This window comes from Garra rufa, chromosome 9 (genome assembly GCF_049309525.1).
Source record: "Garra rufa chromosome 9, GarRuf1.0, whole genome shotgun sequence".
Lineage (NCBI taxonomy): Eukaryota > Metazoa > Chordata > Actinopteri > Cypriniformes > Cyprinidae > Garra > Garra rufa.
Window position 1 is genome coordinate 12,527,319 of NC_133369.1, and position 18,416 is coordinate 12,545,734.

At 34.5% G+C, this 18,416-nt stretch overlaps 1 protein-coding gene and 1 pseudogene across 1 annotated transcript; both read right to left on the bottom strand.

Moving 5' to 3' along the window:
- Positions 1-5,172: 5,172 nt before the first annotated feature.
- LOC141342869 (single-strand DNA endonuclease ASTE1-like) lies at positions 5,173-11,453 on the bottom strand (annotated as a pseudogene).
- A 1,630-nt stretch (positions 11,454-13,083) lies between these two features.
- LOC141342985 (single-strand DNA endonuclease ASTE1-like) lies at positions 13,084-17,504 on the bottom strand. The gene is made up of 5 exons (XM_073847577.1): positions 17,447-17,504; positions 15,738-17,096; positions 15,441-15,654; positions 15,072-15,231; positions 13,084-14,036 (listed from the first exon to the last, which is right to left on the bottom strand). The coding sequence occupies exons 2-5, from the start codon at positions 17,037-17,039 to the stop codon at positions 13,613-13,615; spliced, it is 2,100 nt and encodes a 699-aa protein (XP_073703678.1). The 5' UTR covers positions 17,040-17,096; positions 17,447-17,504; the 3' UTR covers positions 13,084-13,612.
- Between the last annotated feature and the right edge of the window lie 912 nt (positions 17,505-18,416).

An 18,416-nucleotide genomic window follows, 5' to 3' on the forward strand; every position in this document is an offset into this window, starting at 1 on the left:
ACAGTGTTGTGTATGTAATGCAATGATATTTACACATTTCAAGAATGTAATTAACCATTTTTTTTGATGAATCAGATCTTTTTCCTCATGAAAATGTCATTCCTGGGTAACGTAATGAATTTTTAAATTAATTACATTTCTACCATTGTTGGCATATACAAATGTACTGATCTCCATATTTGGAGCTCAACAAACAATTAGTGCTCAGAAAACTACATTTTAATCACAATTAATATAATCAATTTGGGATTTCATATAGGCACAGGCTCATTTTTGGCTGCTGCTAATTCAAAATTCAGAACCAAATAAAAAAAAAAACCTGGAAAATGTTTAAAAATGTTTTCCAATAAAGTAAATAAGACTTGTTTTATCATTAACTCAACAAAAAACTGAATTGTGTAATCTAACACACAAATATGGGTTAAATGAATTGCCCGTGTCATTGTTAGCCGGAATGACATACTGTTAGACGGAATGACATTCTGCAATATTTTTCAGGATTACCATAAAAACCATCATCAGTATAATTTTTCTTTCCAACACTCAAACTTGAAACAAAGTTAGATACACTTGACAGTTGCAAAACTCACAGTTTTTAATGATTTAAAAAAAGTACAACAGGCTTTTTGGGACACCAATTTCATTACAATCGTATTTTCTAAATATTACAGTAAATCTGTAAAATTATAATGCTTCATAAACAATGGCCAGGGGTATAGTGTATAATGTGTAATAACACATTACACCGCTAAAACATTTAGGCTTATTGCAAATGAGTGTGAACCTATTTCGATTAAAGGAACATTCCACTTTTTTTGGAAATAGGCTCATTCTCCAACTCCCCCCGAGTTAATAAGTTGATTTTTACAGTTTTGAAATCCATTCAGCCGTTCTCTTGTTCTGGCGATATCACTTTTAGCATAGCTTAGCATAGATCATTGAATCCTATTAGACCAATAGCATCGTGTTCAAAAATGACCAACGAGTTTCCATATTTGTTGTATTTAAAACTTGACTCTTCTGTAGTTATATCGTGTACTAAGATAGGTGGAAATGCAAAGCTGCGAGTTTCTAGGCTGATAAGATTAGGAACTACACTTCCATTCCGGCGTAACAGTCAAGGAAGTTTGCTGCCGTAACATGACCGAAGCAGGCGGAGTATTATCAGAAATGAGTTCCCAGCTAGTTTAGCATTTGCACATGTGCTGCGTGGTATTACTGCTCCTGCTTCGGCCTTATTACGGCAGCAAACTTCCTTGACTATTGCGCCGGAATGGGAGTGTAGTTCCTAATCAGCCTAGAAAATTGAAGCTTTGCATTTCCACCGGTCTTAGTACACGATATAACTACAGAAGAGTCAAGTTTTAAATAGGACAAATATCGAAACTCGTTGGTCATTTTTGAACGTGATGTTATTGGTCTAATAGGATTCAATGATCTATGCTAAGCTATGCTAAAAGTGATATCGCCAGAACAGGAGAACGGCTGAATGGATTTCAAAACGGTAAAACTCAATTTATTAACTCGGGGGGAGTTGGAGAATGAGCCTATTTCCAAAAAAAGTGGAGTGTTCCTTTAATATTTCAAGTTTGCTTGTTACTGACACATTATTGTTCCACTGAATCATCACCATAATACCTTGCTCTCTATTTTCAAAGATACTCAGCCCTAGCTTCTGCATCTGTGTTTATTCTGGCTCTGAACCGTCTCTGCCTCTCTTTATTAGACAGAGGCATCTGGAAGAACAGAATTGACCTTAAAACACCAGAAGCTATACAAAAGTTTTAAAAATGGGTAACACTTTATAATAACGGCACGCTATTAATCATTAGTTAAACATTAGTAAACAGTTAATTCATCATTTATAAAGCATTAAAAGACATTAATAAGCAGTTTATAAATACAGCTATAAATGCTTTATTCTTGATTTAAAAGCATATCTATAATGTGTTTAATAATTGTATTTCCATACTTTAATTTCATACTTGTAGGTAGGCTTATAAATCAAGCATTAAGAATTTATAGCTGCATTTTAAATCGTAAATTTATTGATGAATTAACTGTTTAATGATGTTTAAATAATGATTAATAACGTGTAGTTATTATAAAGTATTACCAAATGTGGATATATTAATAATAATGATTACATTATTCATGATTTGACCATTAACATTACAAAAGTTCAATTCAATGATAATTAAATGTGAATCATATGAAATCAAGATGAATGACAGCAAAAATACGGCAAAAAACATACAATTATGTAAATAATGTTAATGTTAATAATATAACTATAATAACTATACCTAAAAGTTTACAAATGTTAATTAAAAACTAGATTGTTATGCCTATGTCATTCTGGATAACGGATGACATGTCCTGGCTAACAGAGTTTTTTTGTTATCCAAGAATGACATGTTGTTATCCAGGAATGACAAAACAAATATTTTTCTTTATAATCAGGCACTAATTTAACCACCTATGGAAAACTACAACTTAGCCATCATCGCTTTAAGGTAATCTTTTAGATCAAATAGATAGTTTTTTTCATATAAAAACATTATAAATAGTTTGTCAGTGTTATCCAAAAAGACACATGATATTGCTACAAAGTGCATCAGTGACCGAAAAGGTCAAAATATCAATATTTTAAGAGACGCTTAGTCACCTTTGCACATGTTCTGGTGCTCCTTCAGGGTCTTCTTTTTGATACAATATTATGTCACATGACATACCACAATGCATTATGGTCTAAAATGGTCATTGATGTCTGTTATCCAGGAATGACATTACAGAAATCACAATTTGGGGACAAAAGTCTTTCTCTCATTAAAATTTAATTAAACTTAGTATTATAACCATATTTGCAGGTATCGTTTAAAACATCAATATAATTATGCCCAAGTAGATTTTAAATATTTTTATTTTTATTATTTACATTTTTATTGTATTTTTGTACTCAGATTTTAAGCCGGGACAGTTACCCGGAATGACGTTTTGGGACTTTTGAGCTCAATAGTTCCTTAAAGATTAATTATTTATAATGAATTCTCACAAGAGTAATTAAAGAGGGGAAAGTTGAGTCATTTAATGAAATGCATTTAAAAATGTATAAATTTTTAATATTATGAATATGCTTTGGACACCAGAATTGACATGCCACGTCATTGACCCATATATATATAAATGTTAATGTGATTGTTAAACAATAATGAGCTTATGCCATAATAGTTTTTTTTTTTTCTTGAAACAATAACCAAACTATTATTGATGAATGGAATATGTCATGATTGCTAAGGATAGTAAATAATACAAATTTTGCTCAAAAACATCTATATGCTTTTAATGCTCCTACGTCACGAAATAAGACAAACGTATGCCAAATATTTGTTGTTGCTGTCATATTATTGTTTAAATTGATTTGTGTAACAGGGTGGAATGAAGCATAACAGGTTGGAACCCCACCTGTCATTGTCTTGCATGGTTTATTATATGTAATATATGGAACTGCACGTATATAATATTGCTTATTATGCTGCACCTATATAATATTCCTTGTCACAATCAATCACTATGACAAAAGGCAAAACAATTCCTTGTTCAGGTGGCTAAAGAAATAATTAGAGTTTAGAGAGGACAGACATAAAAAAAATGATTTTTTTTTTTTTTTGAATGGATTAAAATAAAGATAATTCATTTGGATTAACTAGATTAACAAATAACAGCAATTGACGGTGATGTCCTTGCTTACAGACACTTTCACTATGCACAGAACATAAAATTTATATTATTTTTTTCTTTCCCTGTCTTCTGCCTACAGTTTGTGACATTTTCTGTAAAACATATTACTTCTCATATTAAGCAATGTATTATTTTTTAGCTGAATGCAACTGTCTTAATTTATCTAACATGTTCAAGTAAATTAGGACAGTAACAAAACCTAATATAATAAATGTTGATATTCAACATAAATGCTGTTATTACAACATTTCAGTATTTTTTTTTTAAAGGAGTACTAAACCAAAAGCTTATTTGTCCCATTTTAGCTGATGTCTTCACCCTAAAGAAAAAAAAAAAAAGCTGTCAAACACTTTACAGTCTAAATATAGACTAATCCATTTTATAGCTACTTCATCCGCCCGGAGCTGCTTCTGTGTACAACAATCAGCGCAAGCTAGATTAAAGTGATTATTTCGTTTTAAATATGGATATTTTTCTCACAAAAAACGCATCGATTCTCTACAGGAGGCCTTTATTTACCCTTCAGAGGCACTTTTTATTATTGATAGATGCACTTTATTGGACTTGTTTTGGACTGATGAAGAGTAATCATGCCCATGCAATTCTTAAGCTTGAAAATGGCAGGATAATTTTTTCAATAGAATTTGCAATATACAATAAATGCTATTTATTCTATTAGAATTTCCACCCTGTTAGCTCTATAAACGGGGTGGGAAATTTTGAGCTAAGTTTGAGTGGTCAACATTTAGCTCTCTAATCTTCTACAGATAAACAAAAGTTTTATAACTGACAGATGTTTTTTTTTTGTGTGTGTGTTTGTTTTTTGACCGGACAAAGGAGTGATAACATTTGAAAACTTAAAATAAAAAAGAAGGTTGGAGGGAAAGTTGACGCTTAGCTCAGTTTGTACAGTTGAATTCCAGGGGGAAAAATAAACCATATCACTTCCTGAAAATGCTCTCGATGGAATTGTAGTCTATTTTGGAAGGCGATAAAAGCACATACTAACAGTGTGGAAGGTGACTTTAGGGACACGATAAATGAAGAAAATTGTAAAAAAAAAAAAAAAAAAAAAATCTGTAGTTTCACATGATTTGTATGTATGATTAGATGCAGTTTAGCCTATATAACATTATTAAAAAAATATTTTGAGGTTTTTATAATGTCATGGGTTATATTTCTTGTGGACGTTAATTACCGTGCCCTAAAGACTGATATATGATATATCAGTAAAAATACAAACTTGTATTTTTAATGTTTCTTTTCTGTTTAAGTGATAAAGAAGACCTATATAATTTAGGCAGTTTCTTATAAATATGTGACTAATTTTAGACAAAAAAAACTGAATGACCCATATCTGATGTTAATCGCTGAATTATTTGATTATTTAGCTATGCATTTTGGAAAACAATGCAACACATGCTCTTATTCTGTTCCAATTATTGAAATCCATATGTTAATAATACCTAAATTGTTCACATTTGTTCATGGTGATAATATAAAAAACCAAACAGTTTACAGTTAATATATAACACTTTTTGTAAATAGGTAATGTTGGATATTGTAGTTACCATTTGGAGTTATTAATACATTATTCAGTGATATAGAAATCAAATTTATACACAAAAGAAAGATTAAAATATACAATTTAATTCTTAAATTAAAAAGTTCATGTAACTCAAAATACTTTGCTGAATAGAGTGAATTGCATTGACCACCAGTCTAATTCACCAAAATCTAGCATCCTAATGCAAATATATTATAATGATTTAAAGTTCAAATCACATAGTGATTATCAAAAAATATTACAGGACTGCAAAAAACAGGACTGATTGTGATATACAGTAGACAAGCTGTCAATTTTTCTGATAGCATGTCTTGCTTTATTTCCATTATAAGTGCATTAGTGCAAACATGTTTTTGGTTGTTTTTACAAGGGGTGTTGTTCAACCCTGTTCCTGGAGATCTACCTACTTGCAGACTTTAGTTCCAGTTCTGCTCCAACTCAGCTCTCTGTAATTATCAAGTGCTACCAAAGAGATGAATTAGCTAGTTCAGGTGGGTTAAATCAGGGTTGGAGCTGAACTTTGTAGGATGGTAGATCTCCAGGAACAGGGTTGGGCACATCTGGTCTACTTGATGCATCTCCTCTCATATTTTTTTTAGAGGAGGGATTAGCATTGCGAGCTTTAGCCTTGCGTCTGGCACGGGTGGTGCAAGAAATGTCATTTATTTCAGTCTTGTGACCCTTGGCTTTTCTCTTCCTTCTTTTCCCATTTCGATCAGCATTATCATCACAGTCTTTAATATCCTCACACGTCAGATGTTTAAAGCCACTGCTCAGTTCATCTATTGACTGATTCTGGCCGTTGCAGTCTCTCTGTGTTTTCCCAGCATCTCTGTGCTCGAACCCGGCTGTCATTTTCTTGATGAAGTCTTCACCCACCAAGCTTACAACTGCATCCTTCAACTGTATGAAGAGCCGCTCAGCACTTGAGCCCTTCACCAGAAGCGAGTCCGGAGTGATGCCTCTCCTCAGCTCTTCAACAACCTGGTGCACCAGTGTTCCACGGTACAAACTAAACACAACACCAGAAGAACACATTTATTGTTTGTGAGGAAGATAAACATCACAGTACAGTATACTATTATGTAGTTAAATAAATAAGAAATTAATTAAACAACAATCTTAAATGGGTTTTTTGTCTATCACAATTTTATCAAGTTCCAGGATTTACAACGATAGAGATCAAAGGGATAAATATATGCTGATTATTAAACTTATATTCTGGTTTTATAAAAATTTACAGTTGTGTTGCTTCATATTTTCGTTATACAATTTTTTAGGATTTAGAAATGTGAAAGTCTTTACCTTTGATGCATTCTCGCTGAATAAATGTATGAATTAAAAAAAAAATATCTGACCCCAGCTTTTGAATGGTGTGTCTAGATTAAATCTTGGAATTAATCTAGATTAATCTAGATTAAAATGGCTAATTTGAATTCTGATGAAGGCATTCAGAATATGTGTGCTACCCAAATAATGACTAAACATGTTACGCCGTACTTTTATTTTGACAGGTTGCCGTCATGTCATTCTGTGTATACAGTATGACATGATGCGAGTTTTCTCAAATGAAACGGTAAAAGTGACACTCACAGCAGTTTTGGAGATTGAGTTTATCTGTTCATGTGAGATGAAAATGCCAAAAGTTACCGGGAGCGTCACGTGTGTTTCAGTATGCGTGTAGTAAAAGCGCGTCTCCACCATTCATAGTATGAATTTCATACATACAGCTAGGCAAACGGAACATACCGGATTCATATTAAAACGGTCTTTTTGCATTTCAGTTTTCACAGACACTAGTCCATATCGCGATTTGAATTAAGTGACAGACCATATTTGATTTATGAATCCAAAAAACGACGAATTTACGTGGCATTTCGCGCTATAGTAGATTCGGTTTTTATGAATGGAGGACGACGTGATCCCGTCTGTGTTTTGGCGGAGGAGACATAAACGCGCGACCATATTCTATAGTCTTTGGTATACATCCGCGTTAAACTATCAAGGTGAAAGTCATCATAGTTTGCGTAGTTTAGACCCAGCTCCCAACCCAATTTTGAGAATAGATTAACGGCGATATTTTTTTTATCGCCCGATAAAAGTCTCACGTTAACGCAGCACGTTAACGCCGATAACGGCCCACCACTAGTATATATATATATACTGTGTGTGTGTGTGTGTGTGTGTGTGTGTGTATATATATATGTATATATATATATATATATATATATATATATATATATATATATATATATATATATATATATATATACACTGTACAGCTGAGGTCAAAAGTTTACATTCCCCTTTCATAATCAGCCAAATTTAAATTATTTGACAAATAAGAGGGACATACAAAATGCATGCTGTTTATTTAGTACTGACCTGAATAAGATATTTTACATAAAAGATGTTTACATATAGTCCACAAGAGAAAATAATAGTTTAATTTATAAAAATGACCCTGTTCAAAAGTTTACATCTTTACACACTGTTTTTTTTTGTCCTTAAAGCAACTGTCTGCTGTTCTTCGAAAGGTCCTTCAGGTTCCGCAAATTCTTTGGTTTTCCAGCATTTCTGTGTATTTGAACCCTTTCCAACCATGACTGTGTGATTTTGAGATCCATCTTTTCACACTGAGGACAACTGAGAGAGTCATATGCAACTATTACAGAAGGAAAAACTACGCATTAAGAGCTGGGAGGTGAAAACTTTGTGAATGTGAAGGTCAGGGTAAATTTCACTTAATTTGTCGTCTGGACAACATCTAAGTATCTTCTGCAGCTTTTGAATGCCATTAAAAATAAAAAACAATATTTAGGCGAAATAAAAACAAAAATGTACACACATCCATTCTGCTCAAAAGTTTTTACCCGCCTCTTAAAGCATCGTTTTGCCTTCTGGTGCATCAATGAGCGTTTGAACCTTCTGTAATAGTTGCACATGAGTCCCTCAGTTGTCCTCAGTGTGAAAAGATGGATCTCAAAATCATACAGTCATTGTTGGAAAGGGTTCAAATACACAAAAATGCTGGAAAACCAAAGAATTTGTGAGACCTGAAAGATTTTTCTAAAGAACAGCAGAGAATTTAACTGTTCAAGACAAACAAGGGACTCATGAACAACTAGCACTAAACAAAAAAAAAAAAAAACAGCAGCTGTGAGATCATTCAGGTAACAACACAGTACTGTTTTCAGTTGGTTTCAGTTGCCTCCAAATGCGCAATGCGTTAACAATGTGGCTGAACACACCTCGTTTTCAGACTGGCATGCCCAGTGGGCGAAAATATGGGTGCGGTCCCACTTCTTTAAAGCTGACTCCATCACATCCCAAAGAGTTTTAATAGGGTAAAGGTCACAGCACTGTGGTGACAAACTCATGTGTGTAAATGATTCCTCATGCTCACTGAACAACCATTTCTTAATTTGAGCCCAATGAATCTTGGCATTGTCATCCAGGAATATGTACATGGGTATGTCTTCCAAGTGGATTTCTGCACCAGTTAGAGTTAAAAGAATTGTTGCAAATGTATAACATGCCAGGAACATTTTAACCACAGCAATCATGATCAAATCCTAGACTCTTTAGTATTCCCTTATTTAAATCCAAACAAAGCCAGGCAGTGTAGAACCACTGTTTATATAGAGAGAGTGTAGTATTATTTTTGTCCATCAAAAAATCTCAATTAGATTTTGTGAGTTACCATCAGGAAGCAGGATTTGCAGTGATAGAGATCAGGAGGATAAATATTATAGAAAATGAGTGAATGTCTGCAGGATGGTTTATAAGCAATAAAATAATGTTTATTACCGTGCAACTTCTGGTTCAGGGAGTGGAAGACACAGAATTTGATTGAGAATGTGACTCCACTTCAGGCAGGTCTGCCACTGGCTGTACAGATGAGCTGTTTCAGGCTCCAGATAGCTTCTTCCTCGACCAGTTTGGAGTTTTTTAAGCCTCAACAGCATGTCTACATCCCCAAACCAAAAAAATAACACGTATTCACACTTATTTTTTCATCTTTTTCTTATGCCATCTAGGTAATCATTGATATGATAATCATGTGTGCCTGAAGCTGCTTTATTGTACAATTTTCCTCTAACAAGGTAATGATGTATGATAACTTTAGTACCTCTTTGTGTTTGAGGTGTACTGTTGAACTTTCCATAGACCATTCCTAATAGCAGCCCCCAGAGATGTTCTTGGGATGGCGGAGGCTGTGCATTTACTAGCCAGTACTGGGTCACAAACATTTGCAGCTGTAGAGCAGGTGGGATCCCTTTTAACATCTCAAGCGAAACACCCAAAGTGTCCAGGAGCACCTGAAGTCGCAAGTTGTGTGGTTCCTAGAAACATTAGAATGACAAATACTGTAAAACAAACACTTTTATTTTAATTCAAAGACTGCTAAGACATATTTATTACCTTCCATAATGTTTCCAGTTGAGGTCGTTCCATCACCATGGTCTGAATGGCTTCAACTTTCTCAATGTTTAGTTTTGATTCTTGTCTGCCATATTCCTCTACAAAGCACTTGCTGTACCCTGCAAGGGGTATGTCTCTCAACAGCAGTAACCCGTAAATCACCTGGCGTATGGGACGAGAGGTTTCACTGCTACAGGGGAGTTGGAAATTTTCAACCTGAAATGTCAAGAAAACCCTTTGATGTACCAGTGCATCAATAATGGAGGAGCTCATCTTTCCCTCAAGGAAGTGCTTCAAGGTCCATTTAGGCAGAACCTGCAATGGACCTGTATAAGCGCTCCGTGGAAGAGTCTTTAACTGGAAGAACTGGGCAAGAGAGCCAGAGATGAGCTTGTACTCTTGGATTCCCTTGGAAAGTGTTTCTTGGGCATTTTTTCTGCATGTTAGTTTCACAAAAGCACTTACAGCTGCTTCTGGATCTGGGAACTGCGATAACCACTTAAGCAACCCATCAATCTGGGCATGCTTTGTGTCAAGCGTTGAGTATTTCTCCAAACCCAGGCATTTGATATTTTGAGGCTTGACATAATCATTGCCTAAGATGGCAGCAGCGACTGGGAGAAGCTCAGGGCTCATTCTGAAGGGTTCACAGAATTTCCCCACGGTAAAGAGTTTGGCTTTGATGAATTTTTTGTTTGTGTGTCTGTCCACTTTCGCGTTTTTCCAATTGAAATATGTGATTGGCAGGAATCCCTCTTTGAGGTTGAATACATAGAAGTCACTGTCGTTGGACAAAACCGGACAGTTCCACTCTTTCGCTAAAGCAGCGATTTCCCAATCAGCCTCCTCCAGACACTGAACCAGCGGTACCTTGAGTTTGTGAAGGAGCTGTCTGAAGACATCACTAGCGAGAACAGGAAGAACCCTTGTTTTTCTCCCCACTGACAGGGCAGAGGCCGCTATTATTTTCTTCTGTTTTCGTTTTATAAGAGTGTCCAATTTTTTGTCAGAGTGGTCAGCACCGCCGTCCAGTACAACGTAAGGGTCAATGTCACAGGCTTTGAGGTTTTCAAAGAATCGTATAAGCTTCTCCTCAAAGGCGTCATAGTCTCCTCCATGGATCTGATCCAACTTGCATTGATAGTACAGGGCGTAGTATAAATTGCATCCATCGATTATTAGTCGTTTGCCTCTAAAATCACAGCTTCTTAAATTATTTCCAATTCTGCTTTCAATGAAGGTGTTCAGTCCTTTGACTCCCATGTTGACAAAATGTCACTAACTTTAGCAATATGAAGTCTTTACTTGCTGTAAAAGGATAATAAATCATTCAGATTGTATAAATAATGATTACAATTTATAAAATGCATTAAATAACATTGAACATTAACAAAACAAAAACAAATGCTCACGCACATTTGCATATTATAAAAAACAATTTATGTGATTTATCTCGATAAAGTCAGTGTCACGATAATGATGTGCAGGTGACAGAGACGGAACACCTTAAACAAATTCATAATTCCTCCGCTATCAAATATCGTTCTTGATTTGCATTACGTAATTCGAAAGTAATAAGTAGAAATGCTATTTAAGGAAGTAAAAAGAACTTACCGAATGTTGAGAAATGAGAAATGTGTATGAGGCGTCTGCGAAACTGCACATATCCGAGTGTTGATCTTACTATATGATTCAGACGGGAAAGCGAAACTTACAATCATATGACGTTAAGCTCATACGAAAACGAAACTTAGCCTCAGGACCATAGTAACAACAAGACTTCCGTTAAAACAACTACTAACACAAATATGATGGTTACTTTAGTGATTTAAGTGTTACGACAAACAGTAGTTTTAATATAAAGAGAATAAACTGCAGTAGTTTAATAGATGCAGTAGGGTAAACTGAGTACATTTGAGATATGTACAGTTGAAACGCCTTAAATAACTTGCATACATAGAAATCCCAAGCTGTATTCTCTTTAATCCTGAGAAATTTGACATTTGTACGTCTTTTCACTCCGAAGATAATGACAAAAGTTTTTTTCCCAAGGTGAGATATTATTCTTTTAAGATTGTTAAACTTAACATATATCATTGCAAACGTCACTCTCTGCTAAAAATAGACATATTTTATGACATTGTGCCATGCAAGATATTTTCATAATCTTAATCAGGAAACGTTAATTCAGTAGTCAACTAATCATTTTATATAATATTACAGTATTTATTCATTGTATACTGGCTTTTATATTTATAGTAGCAGTTGTCATTTTAATTTGCGAAATTTTACGTCAAAAGTTTTTTAACCGTAAGATTTTGAATATTTTTTAAAGACTTTTTTTTGCTTTTTTCCCCTGCATTTATTTGATCCAAAGTACAGCAAACACCGTAAAATTTTGAAGTATTTTTACTATTTAAAATAATTTAATTAAATAAATAATTTATTCCTGTGATTTCATTACTCCAGTCACATGATCCTTAAGAAATCATTCTAATATTCTGATTTGCTGCTCAAAAAAACATTTATTATTATTGTTTAAAACGCATGAGTAGAATTGTTTCAGGTTTCTTTGATGAATAGAAAGTTAAGAAGAACAGTGTTTAACTGAAAAAGAAATAGTTATAGTAAAAATATTTCACAATATTACTGCTTTTGCTGTATTTTGGATCACACATCAAAAACAAAAAATCTTACTGTTCAAAAAGTGTAGTGTTTGTTTAGTTTTAATTACCAATAACAACAATCCTATAGAACATTTCTCAACCTTTATTCAACTAACTGGATTTTTGAGTACCGCTGTCAATAAAGCAAAAACTTACATATCAAATATGAATTCTGATATTAGTCTTCACCTTCAAACTCATAAAAATAATTAGCTTAAAAGAAAAATCGATAATTTTGACCCATACAATGTATTTTTGGCTAGTGCTATAAATATACATGTGCTACTTAAGACTGGTTTTGTGGTCCAGGGTCAATTATGTATGATTAGATGCAGTTTACCCTAGGCTATATCGTAATTTAAAAATATTTTGAGTTTTTTTGCATTTTATGGTTTATACTTCTTGTGGAAGTTGATTACCGTGCACTGAGGACATACTATAATAATATCAATAAAAAGGTGTGTAAAATACAAAATAGTATTTTTAATGTCTATTATATCTGTTTAAGCGATAAAGAAGACCTAAATATATAATTTAGGCTTTTTTTAATAAATATGTGAATCATTTTTAGAGAAAATATGAGTAGCTAAATCAGAGAGACAGAAAAGTCACTGTATAACCGGAATGAACCATATCTGATTATTTGACTATGCCTTTTGAAAGACAATGTAAAACATGCACTACTTTTTCAAGTCAAGTCCATTTTTATTCCATTCAAATCACTGAAATACATGATATTAATAATACCTAAATGGCGAATTGTACACATTTAACAGTTTAATGCTAGGCGATAGGATAATTTACATATATGGTGATTAATATGAAAAATCAAACAGTTTAGAGGTAATATATAACACTTTTTGTGATTATAGTGCATGTAAATGGATAATGTTGGATATTGTAATTACAATTTGGAGTTATTAATACATTATGCAGTGATATAGAAATCTGTAATCTTATTTACACACAAAAGAAAGATTAAAATAGAAAAATAATTTAATACTTAAATTAAAAAGCTCATGTTACTTAAAATACTTTGCTGAATAGCGTGAATTTGCATTGACCACCAGTCTAATTCACCAAAATCCCCAAACCCAACATCTCAATGCAAATACATTATAATGATTTTCAGTTTTAAATCAGGTAGAGGTTATCAATAAATATTACAGGATTTCTATTATAAGTGCATTAGTGCAAACAAGTCCTCTAAGGTCTAATCAAAGCATCTCCTCTCATGTTTTTTAGAGGGATGATTAACATTGCGAGCTTTAGCCTTGTGTCTGGCACGGATGGTGTAGGAAATGTCAGGTATTTCATTCTTGAAATCCTTGGCTTTTTTCTTCCTCGTGTTCACATTGAGATCTTCATCATCATAGTCATCAATATCCTCATACATCAGATTTTCATCTATAAACTGATTGTGGTCATTGTAGTCTCTCTGTGTTTCCTCAGCATCTCTGTGCTCGAGCCCGGTTCTCATGTTACTGATGAAGTCTTCACCCAACAAGCTCACAACTGCATCCTTCAACTCTTTGAATAGCTGCGCAGCGCTTGAGCCCCTCACCAGCAGAGAGTCCGGAGTGATGCCTTTCCTGAGCTGGCCAACAACCTGGTGCACCAGTGTTCCACAGTACAAACTAAACACATGGGAACAACACATTTAGTATTCATGTGCAACACATTATATATACCATCCAGAAGTTTGGGATCAGGTTTTTAATGCAGCATTTTCTATTTGAATATACTGTGTAAAATATTATTTATTCCTCTAGTGGCAAAGCTGAATTTTTATCAGCCATTATTCCAGTCTTCAGTGTCACATGATCCTTTAGAAATCAATTGAATATGCTGATTTCTTATCAATGTTAAAAACATTTGTACTGCTTAATATTTGTGAAACTTTTGCGAATTCTTTGAGGAGTAAAAAGCATTTATTCAAAATAGAAATCTTTTGTAACAAAACAAGTCTTTACTATCATTTTTGCTATCACTTTTTTAAAATCATTTTAACATATCCTTCCTGAATAATTTCTTTAAAAAAGTACTGACCACAAACGTTTGAACGTTTCTATTTCTGTTTTGAAACGATACTGTTCTTTTTAACTTTATTTTAAACTGTAATACATTTAAGGATTCTTTGATGAATATAAACAAAGATTCAAAGAGTCTTTTGCCACTTTTAATCAGTGTAGTGCATACTTGTTAATTAAAATGATTCATTTCCTAAAAAAAAACCTGACCCCGATTTTTGAACGGTATAGTGTTCAATATTTTCTAAATATTTAAATTTTTTTGCACCCTCAGATTCCAGATTTTGAAAAAGTTCATATCCTAAAACCATACATCAATGGAAAGCTTTCAGATGATGTATAAATCTCTCTCTCTCTCTCTCTCTCTCTCTCTCTCTATATATATATATATATATATATATATATATACATCGTCTTATTATCTTTTGGGAGAAGCCTGTGACATTTCCGGTCAAAACAAAACTTCCTGGTTGAATAAAAGTAACTTTAAGTCAGAATTTGTCAGGGGTATGAATAATTTCGGGCTTGACTGTGTGTATATATATATATATATATAAAACAAGAATCTTACATTAAATTTATTTTGTCTATCAAGAATTTTAAATTAGTTTCTGAAGATTACAATCAAGGTGGTTTATGTACCGTGCAATCTCTGGTTCAGGAACTGGTGAACACAGTAAACGATTGAGACAGAGACTCCACTTCAGGCAGAACTGCCACTGGCTATACACATGTGCCGTTTCATGCTCCAGATGCATCCTCCTTTGACCACTTTGTAGATTCTTAAGCGTCAACAGCATATCTATTACAAAAAAAATAACATACTTTGTTGCATACTTGCTTAACACACATTTTAAGAACCTCAGCAAAGTTTTTGTCATTTTTTTTCCATGCCACATATTCATTGTCTATCATGTGACAATGGTGGCACCCAAGGTTACTTTATTACTTTATTGCATGCTGTAAGGAACAACACCCTTAAGATAAAGATTTACAGTATAACTTTAATACCTCTTTGTGTTTGAGAAGTACTGCTGAAGTTTCCATAAACCATACCCAGCAGCAGCCCCCAAAGATGCACTTTGGATGGCGAAGGCTGCGCGTTTACTAGCCAGTAACGTGTCACAAGCACTTGCAGCTGTAGAGCAGGTTGGATCTCGCTTAACATCTCAGACGACGCACCCAAAGTGTCCAGGAGCGCCTGAAGTTGCACTTTATGTGGTACCTAGAAACAGAATGACAAATATTGTAAAACAAACACTTTTATTTAACTTAAAAAGTGCAAGAGTGCTAAGACATCTTCATTACCTTCCATAATGCTTCCAATTGAAGTCCTTCTATCACCTTGGTCTGTATGGCTTCAACTTTCTGACTGCTCAGCTTTCTGTTTGACTGTTGTCTGCCATATTCCTCTACATAGCACCTGCTTGTGCCAGTGAATGTTTTGATGGGTTTATCTGCTGTCTGTTGTTTTCCCAACAACAGTAACCCGTAAATAACCTGGCGTATAGGACGAGAGGTTTCACTGCTACAGGGGAGTTGGAAATCTTCAACCTGGGATGTCAAAGAAACCCTTTGATGTACCAGTGTATCGATAATAAAGGAGTTCATCTTTCCCTCAAGGAGAAGCCCCAAGGTCTGTTGAGGTAGAATTTGCAGAGGACCTGTAGAAGTAGTTCGGGGAATCATCTTTGAGTGGAAGAACTGAGCAAGAGAGCCAGGGATGAGCTTGTACTCTTGGATTCCCTTGGAAAGTGCTTCTTGGATGAAGTTTTTTTCTGTGTTGTCTGTTAGTTTTAGCAAAGCACTTACAGCTGCTTCTGGCCTTTGGAATTGGGATAACCAGTTAAGCAACCTATCAATCTGGGCTTGCTCTGTGCCAGGTTTTGAGTATTCCTCCCAACCCAGGGGTTTGATATTTTGAAGGTTCACATAATCATTGCCTAAGATGGAAGCGAAAACTGGTAGAAGGTCAGCGTTTATGCTGAAAGATGCACAGAATTTTCTTACTGTGAAGTGTTTGGCTTGAATGAATTTTTTGTTTGTCCATCTGTCCACTTTCACTTTTCTCCACTGGAAATGTGCGATTGGCAGGAGTCCAGCCTCGAGGTTGAATATATAGAAGTCACTGTCGTTGGACAAAACCGGACAGTTCCACTCTTTCGCCAAAGCAGCGATTTCCCAATCAGCCTCTGCAAGACACTGAACCAGTGGTACCTTGAGTTTATGAAGAAGCTGTCTGAAAACCTCTTTAATGAGAACAGGAAGGACGTTTCCTTTTTTCCCCACTGACAGGGCAAAGGCCTCATTTATTTTGGCCTGTTGTCGTTTCATTTGAGTGTCCAGTTTTTTGTTAGTTTGGTCAGCACCGCCATCAAGTACAACGTAAGGCTCAATGTCACAGGCTCTAAGGTTCTCAAAGAATCGTGTGACCAACTCCTCAAAGCTATCATAGTCTCCTCCATGGATCTGATCCAAATTGCAGCCAAAGTACAGAAAGTAGTATAAGTTACATCCATCGATTATTAGTCGTTTATCTCTAAAAGTCCAGGTCCTTAAATAATTTCTGTTCCTGCTTTCAATGTATGTCTTCAGTCCTCTGACTCCCATGTTGACAAAATGGGTTTGTCACTAACTTTAGCAATATTAACTCTTGCTTTTCACTTGCTGTGAAAGTATAATAAAGAAATTTCCGTTGTATAATAAATTGTATAATTATTACAATTTATAAAAAGCATTTAATCACATTTAACATCAACTACTAAAATAAACAAATGCTTACGCACATAATTTGCATATTATAAAAACATTTTATTTTGTGATTTATCTCAATAATATGCAGGTGACAGGCACGGAACTTTCTTCAAACAATAGCAACATAAACAAATTCATAATGCCTTTATGTAATATAGTTTTTGATTTGCATTACGTATACATATATGTGAATCTAATAAGTATAAATAATATTAAAGATATAAAAAGTAAAATTAAGTTAAAAAGTAAATAAAGTAACTTACCTAATGTTGAGAACTGAGAAATGTATATGAGGCGTCTGCGAACTGCACGTATCCGAATATGGTGCACATCTTATATAAACAGACTGGAAAGCGAAACTTACAATCATATGACGTTAGGCACTTCTATAAAAGCGAAACCTTGGCCTCAGGACAATAATAAAAACAAGAGCTCCATGGATACCTCTAACAGAAATATGATGGGTACATCACTGATTTAATTTACGACAGACATCCGAGGGGCTTGTATGATGCTAACTTTCATTAAAATGACTGAAACATAATTTTTATTTGATTGAAAACACTGAATATAGGCTAAAAGCACTGAGTGCGTCTATCTGGCTCAGCGCCAGACAAGGCGCTAAAGCATGTTTGAACGAAAATCGACGAGTGTTGGGGGAGTTGGAGTGGGTCAGATTCTGAGGTGGCACAAATCAGATCGGAGGGGTTAGGTTGAAATCGCATTCGGTTTCGCATTCCGGGGTGAAGCAGTACAGGAGCCAAATGAGCTTCAGTAGAACAACAGTGAACTTCGGTCTGATAAGACGTAGGCTATATCTCAGTAAAACAAACTTTTCTGTCCTGTCAGCAATTTCTCTGTGCTCACAGATCACACTCTTCAACTTTACGTGAATATGAGGCCACGCATATCGCTTCATCATAAATAAAGAGAAACTACAAGCATAGTTCTGTCGTAAGAACTTACCAAAAAGGCGATTAAACCTGCAAACTGTGCATGTATGTATATGCATCACAAGAACATTTCTCAAATGCATACTAAAATACATTCTACGATTTGAGATCACAATACAAGGCCCAGCTGATAGACTGTTTATTTTTTTAATTTGTAAGTTAATGCACAAGTAAATGTTAGCACAGTGCATTTATATGCGCTTATTTGTTTTTCTCTCATTAAGGCGAGTCACTGCAGGTGAATAGGGTAAAAAAAAAAAACTAATAGTTATAACCTTAC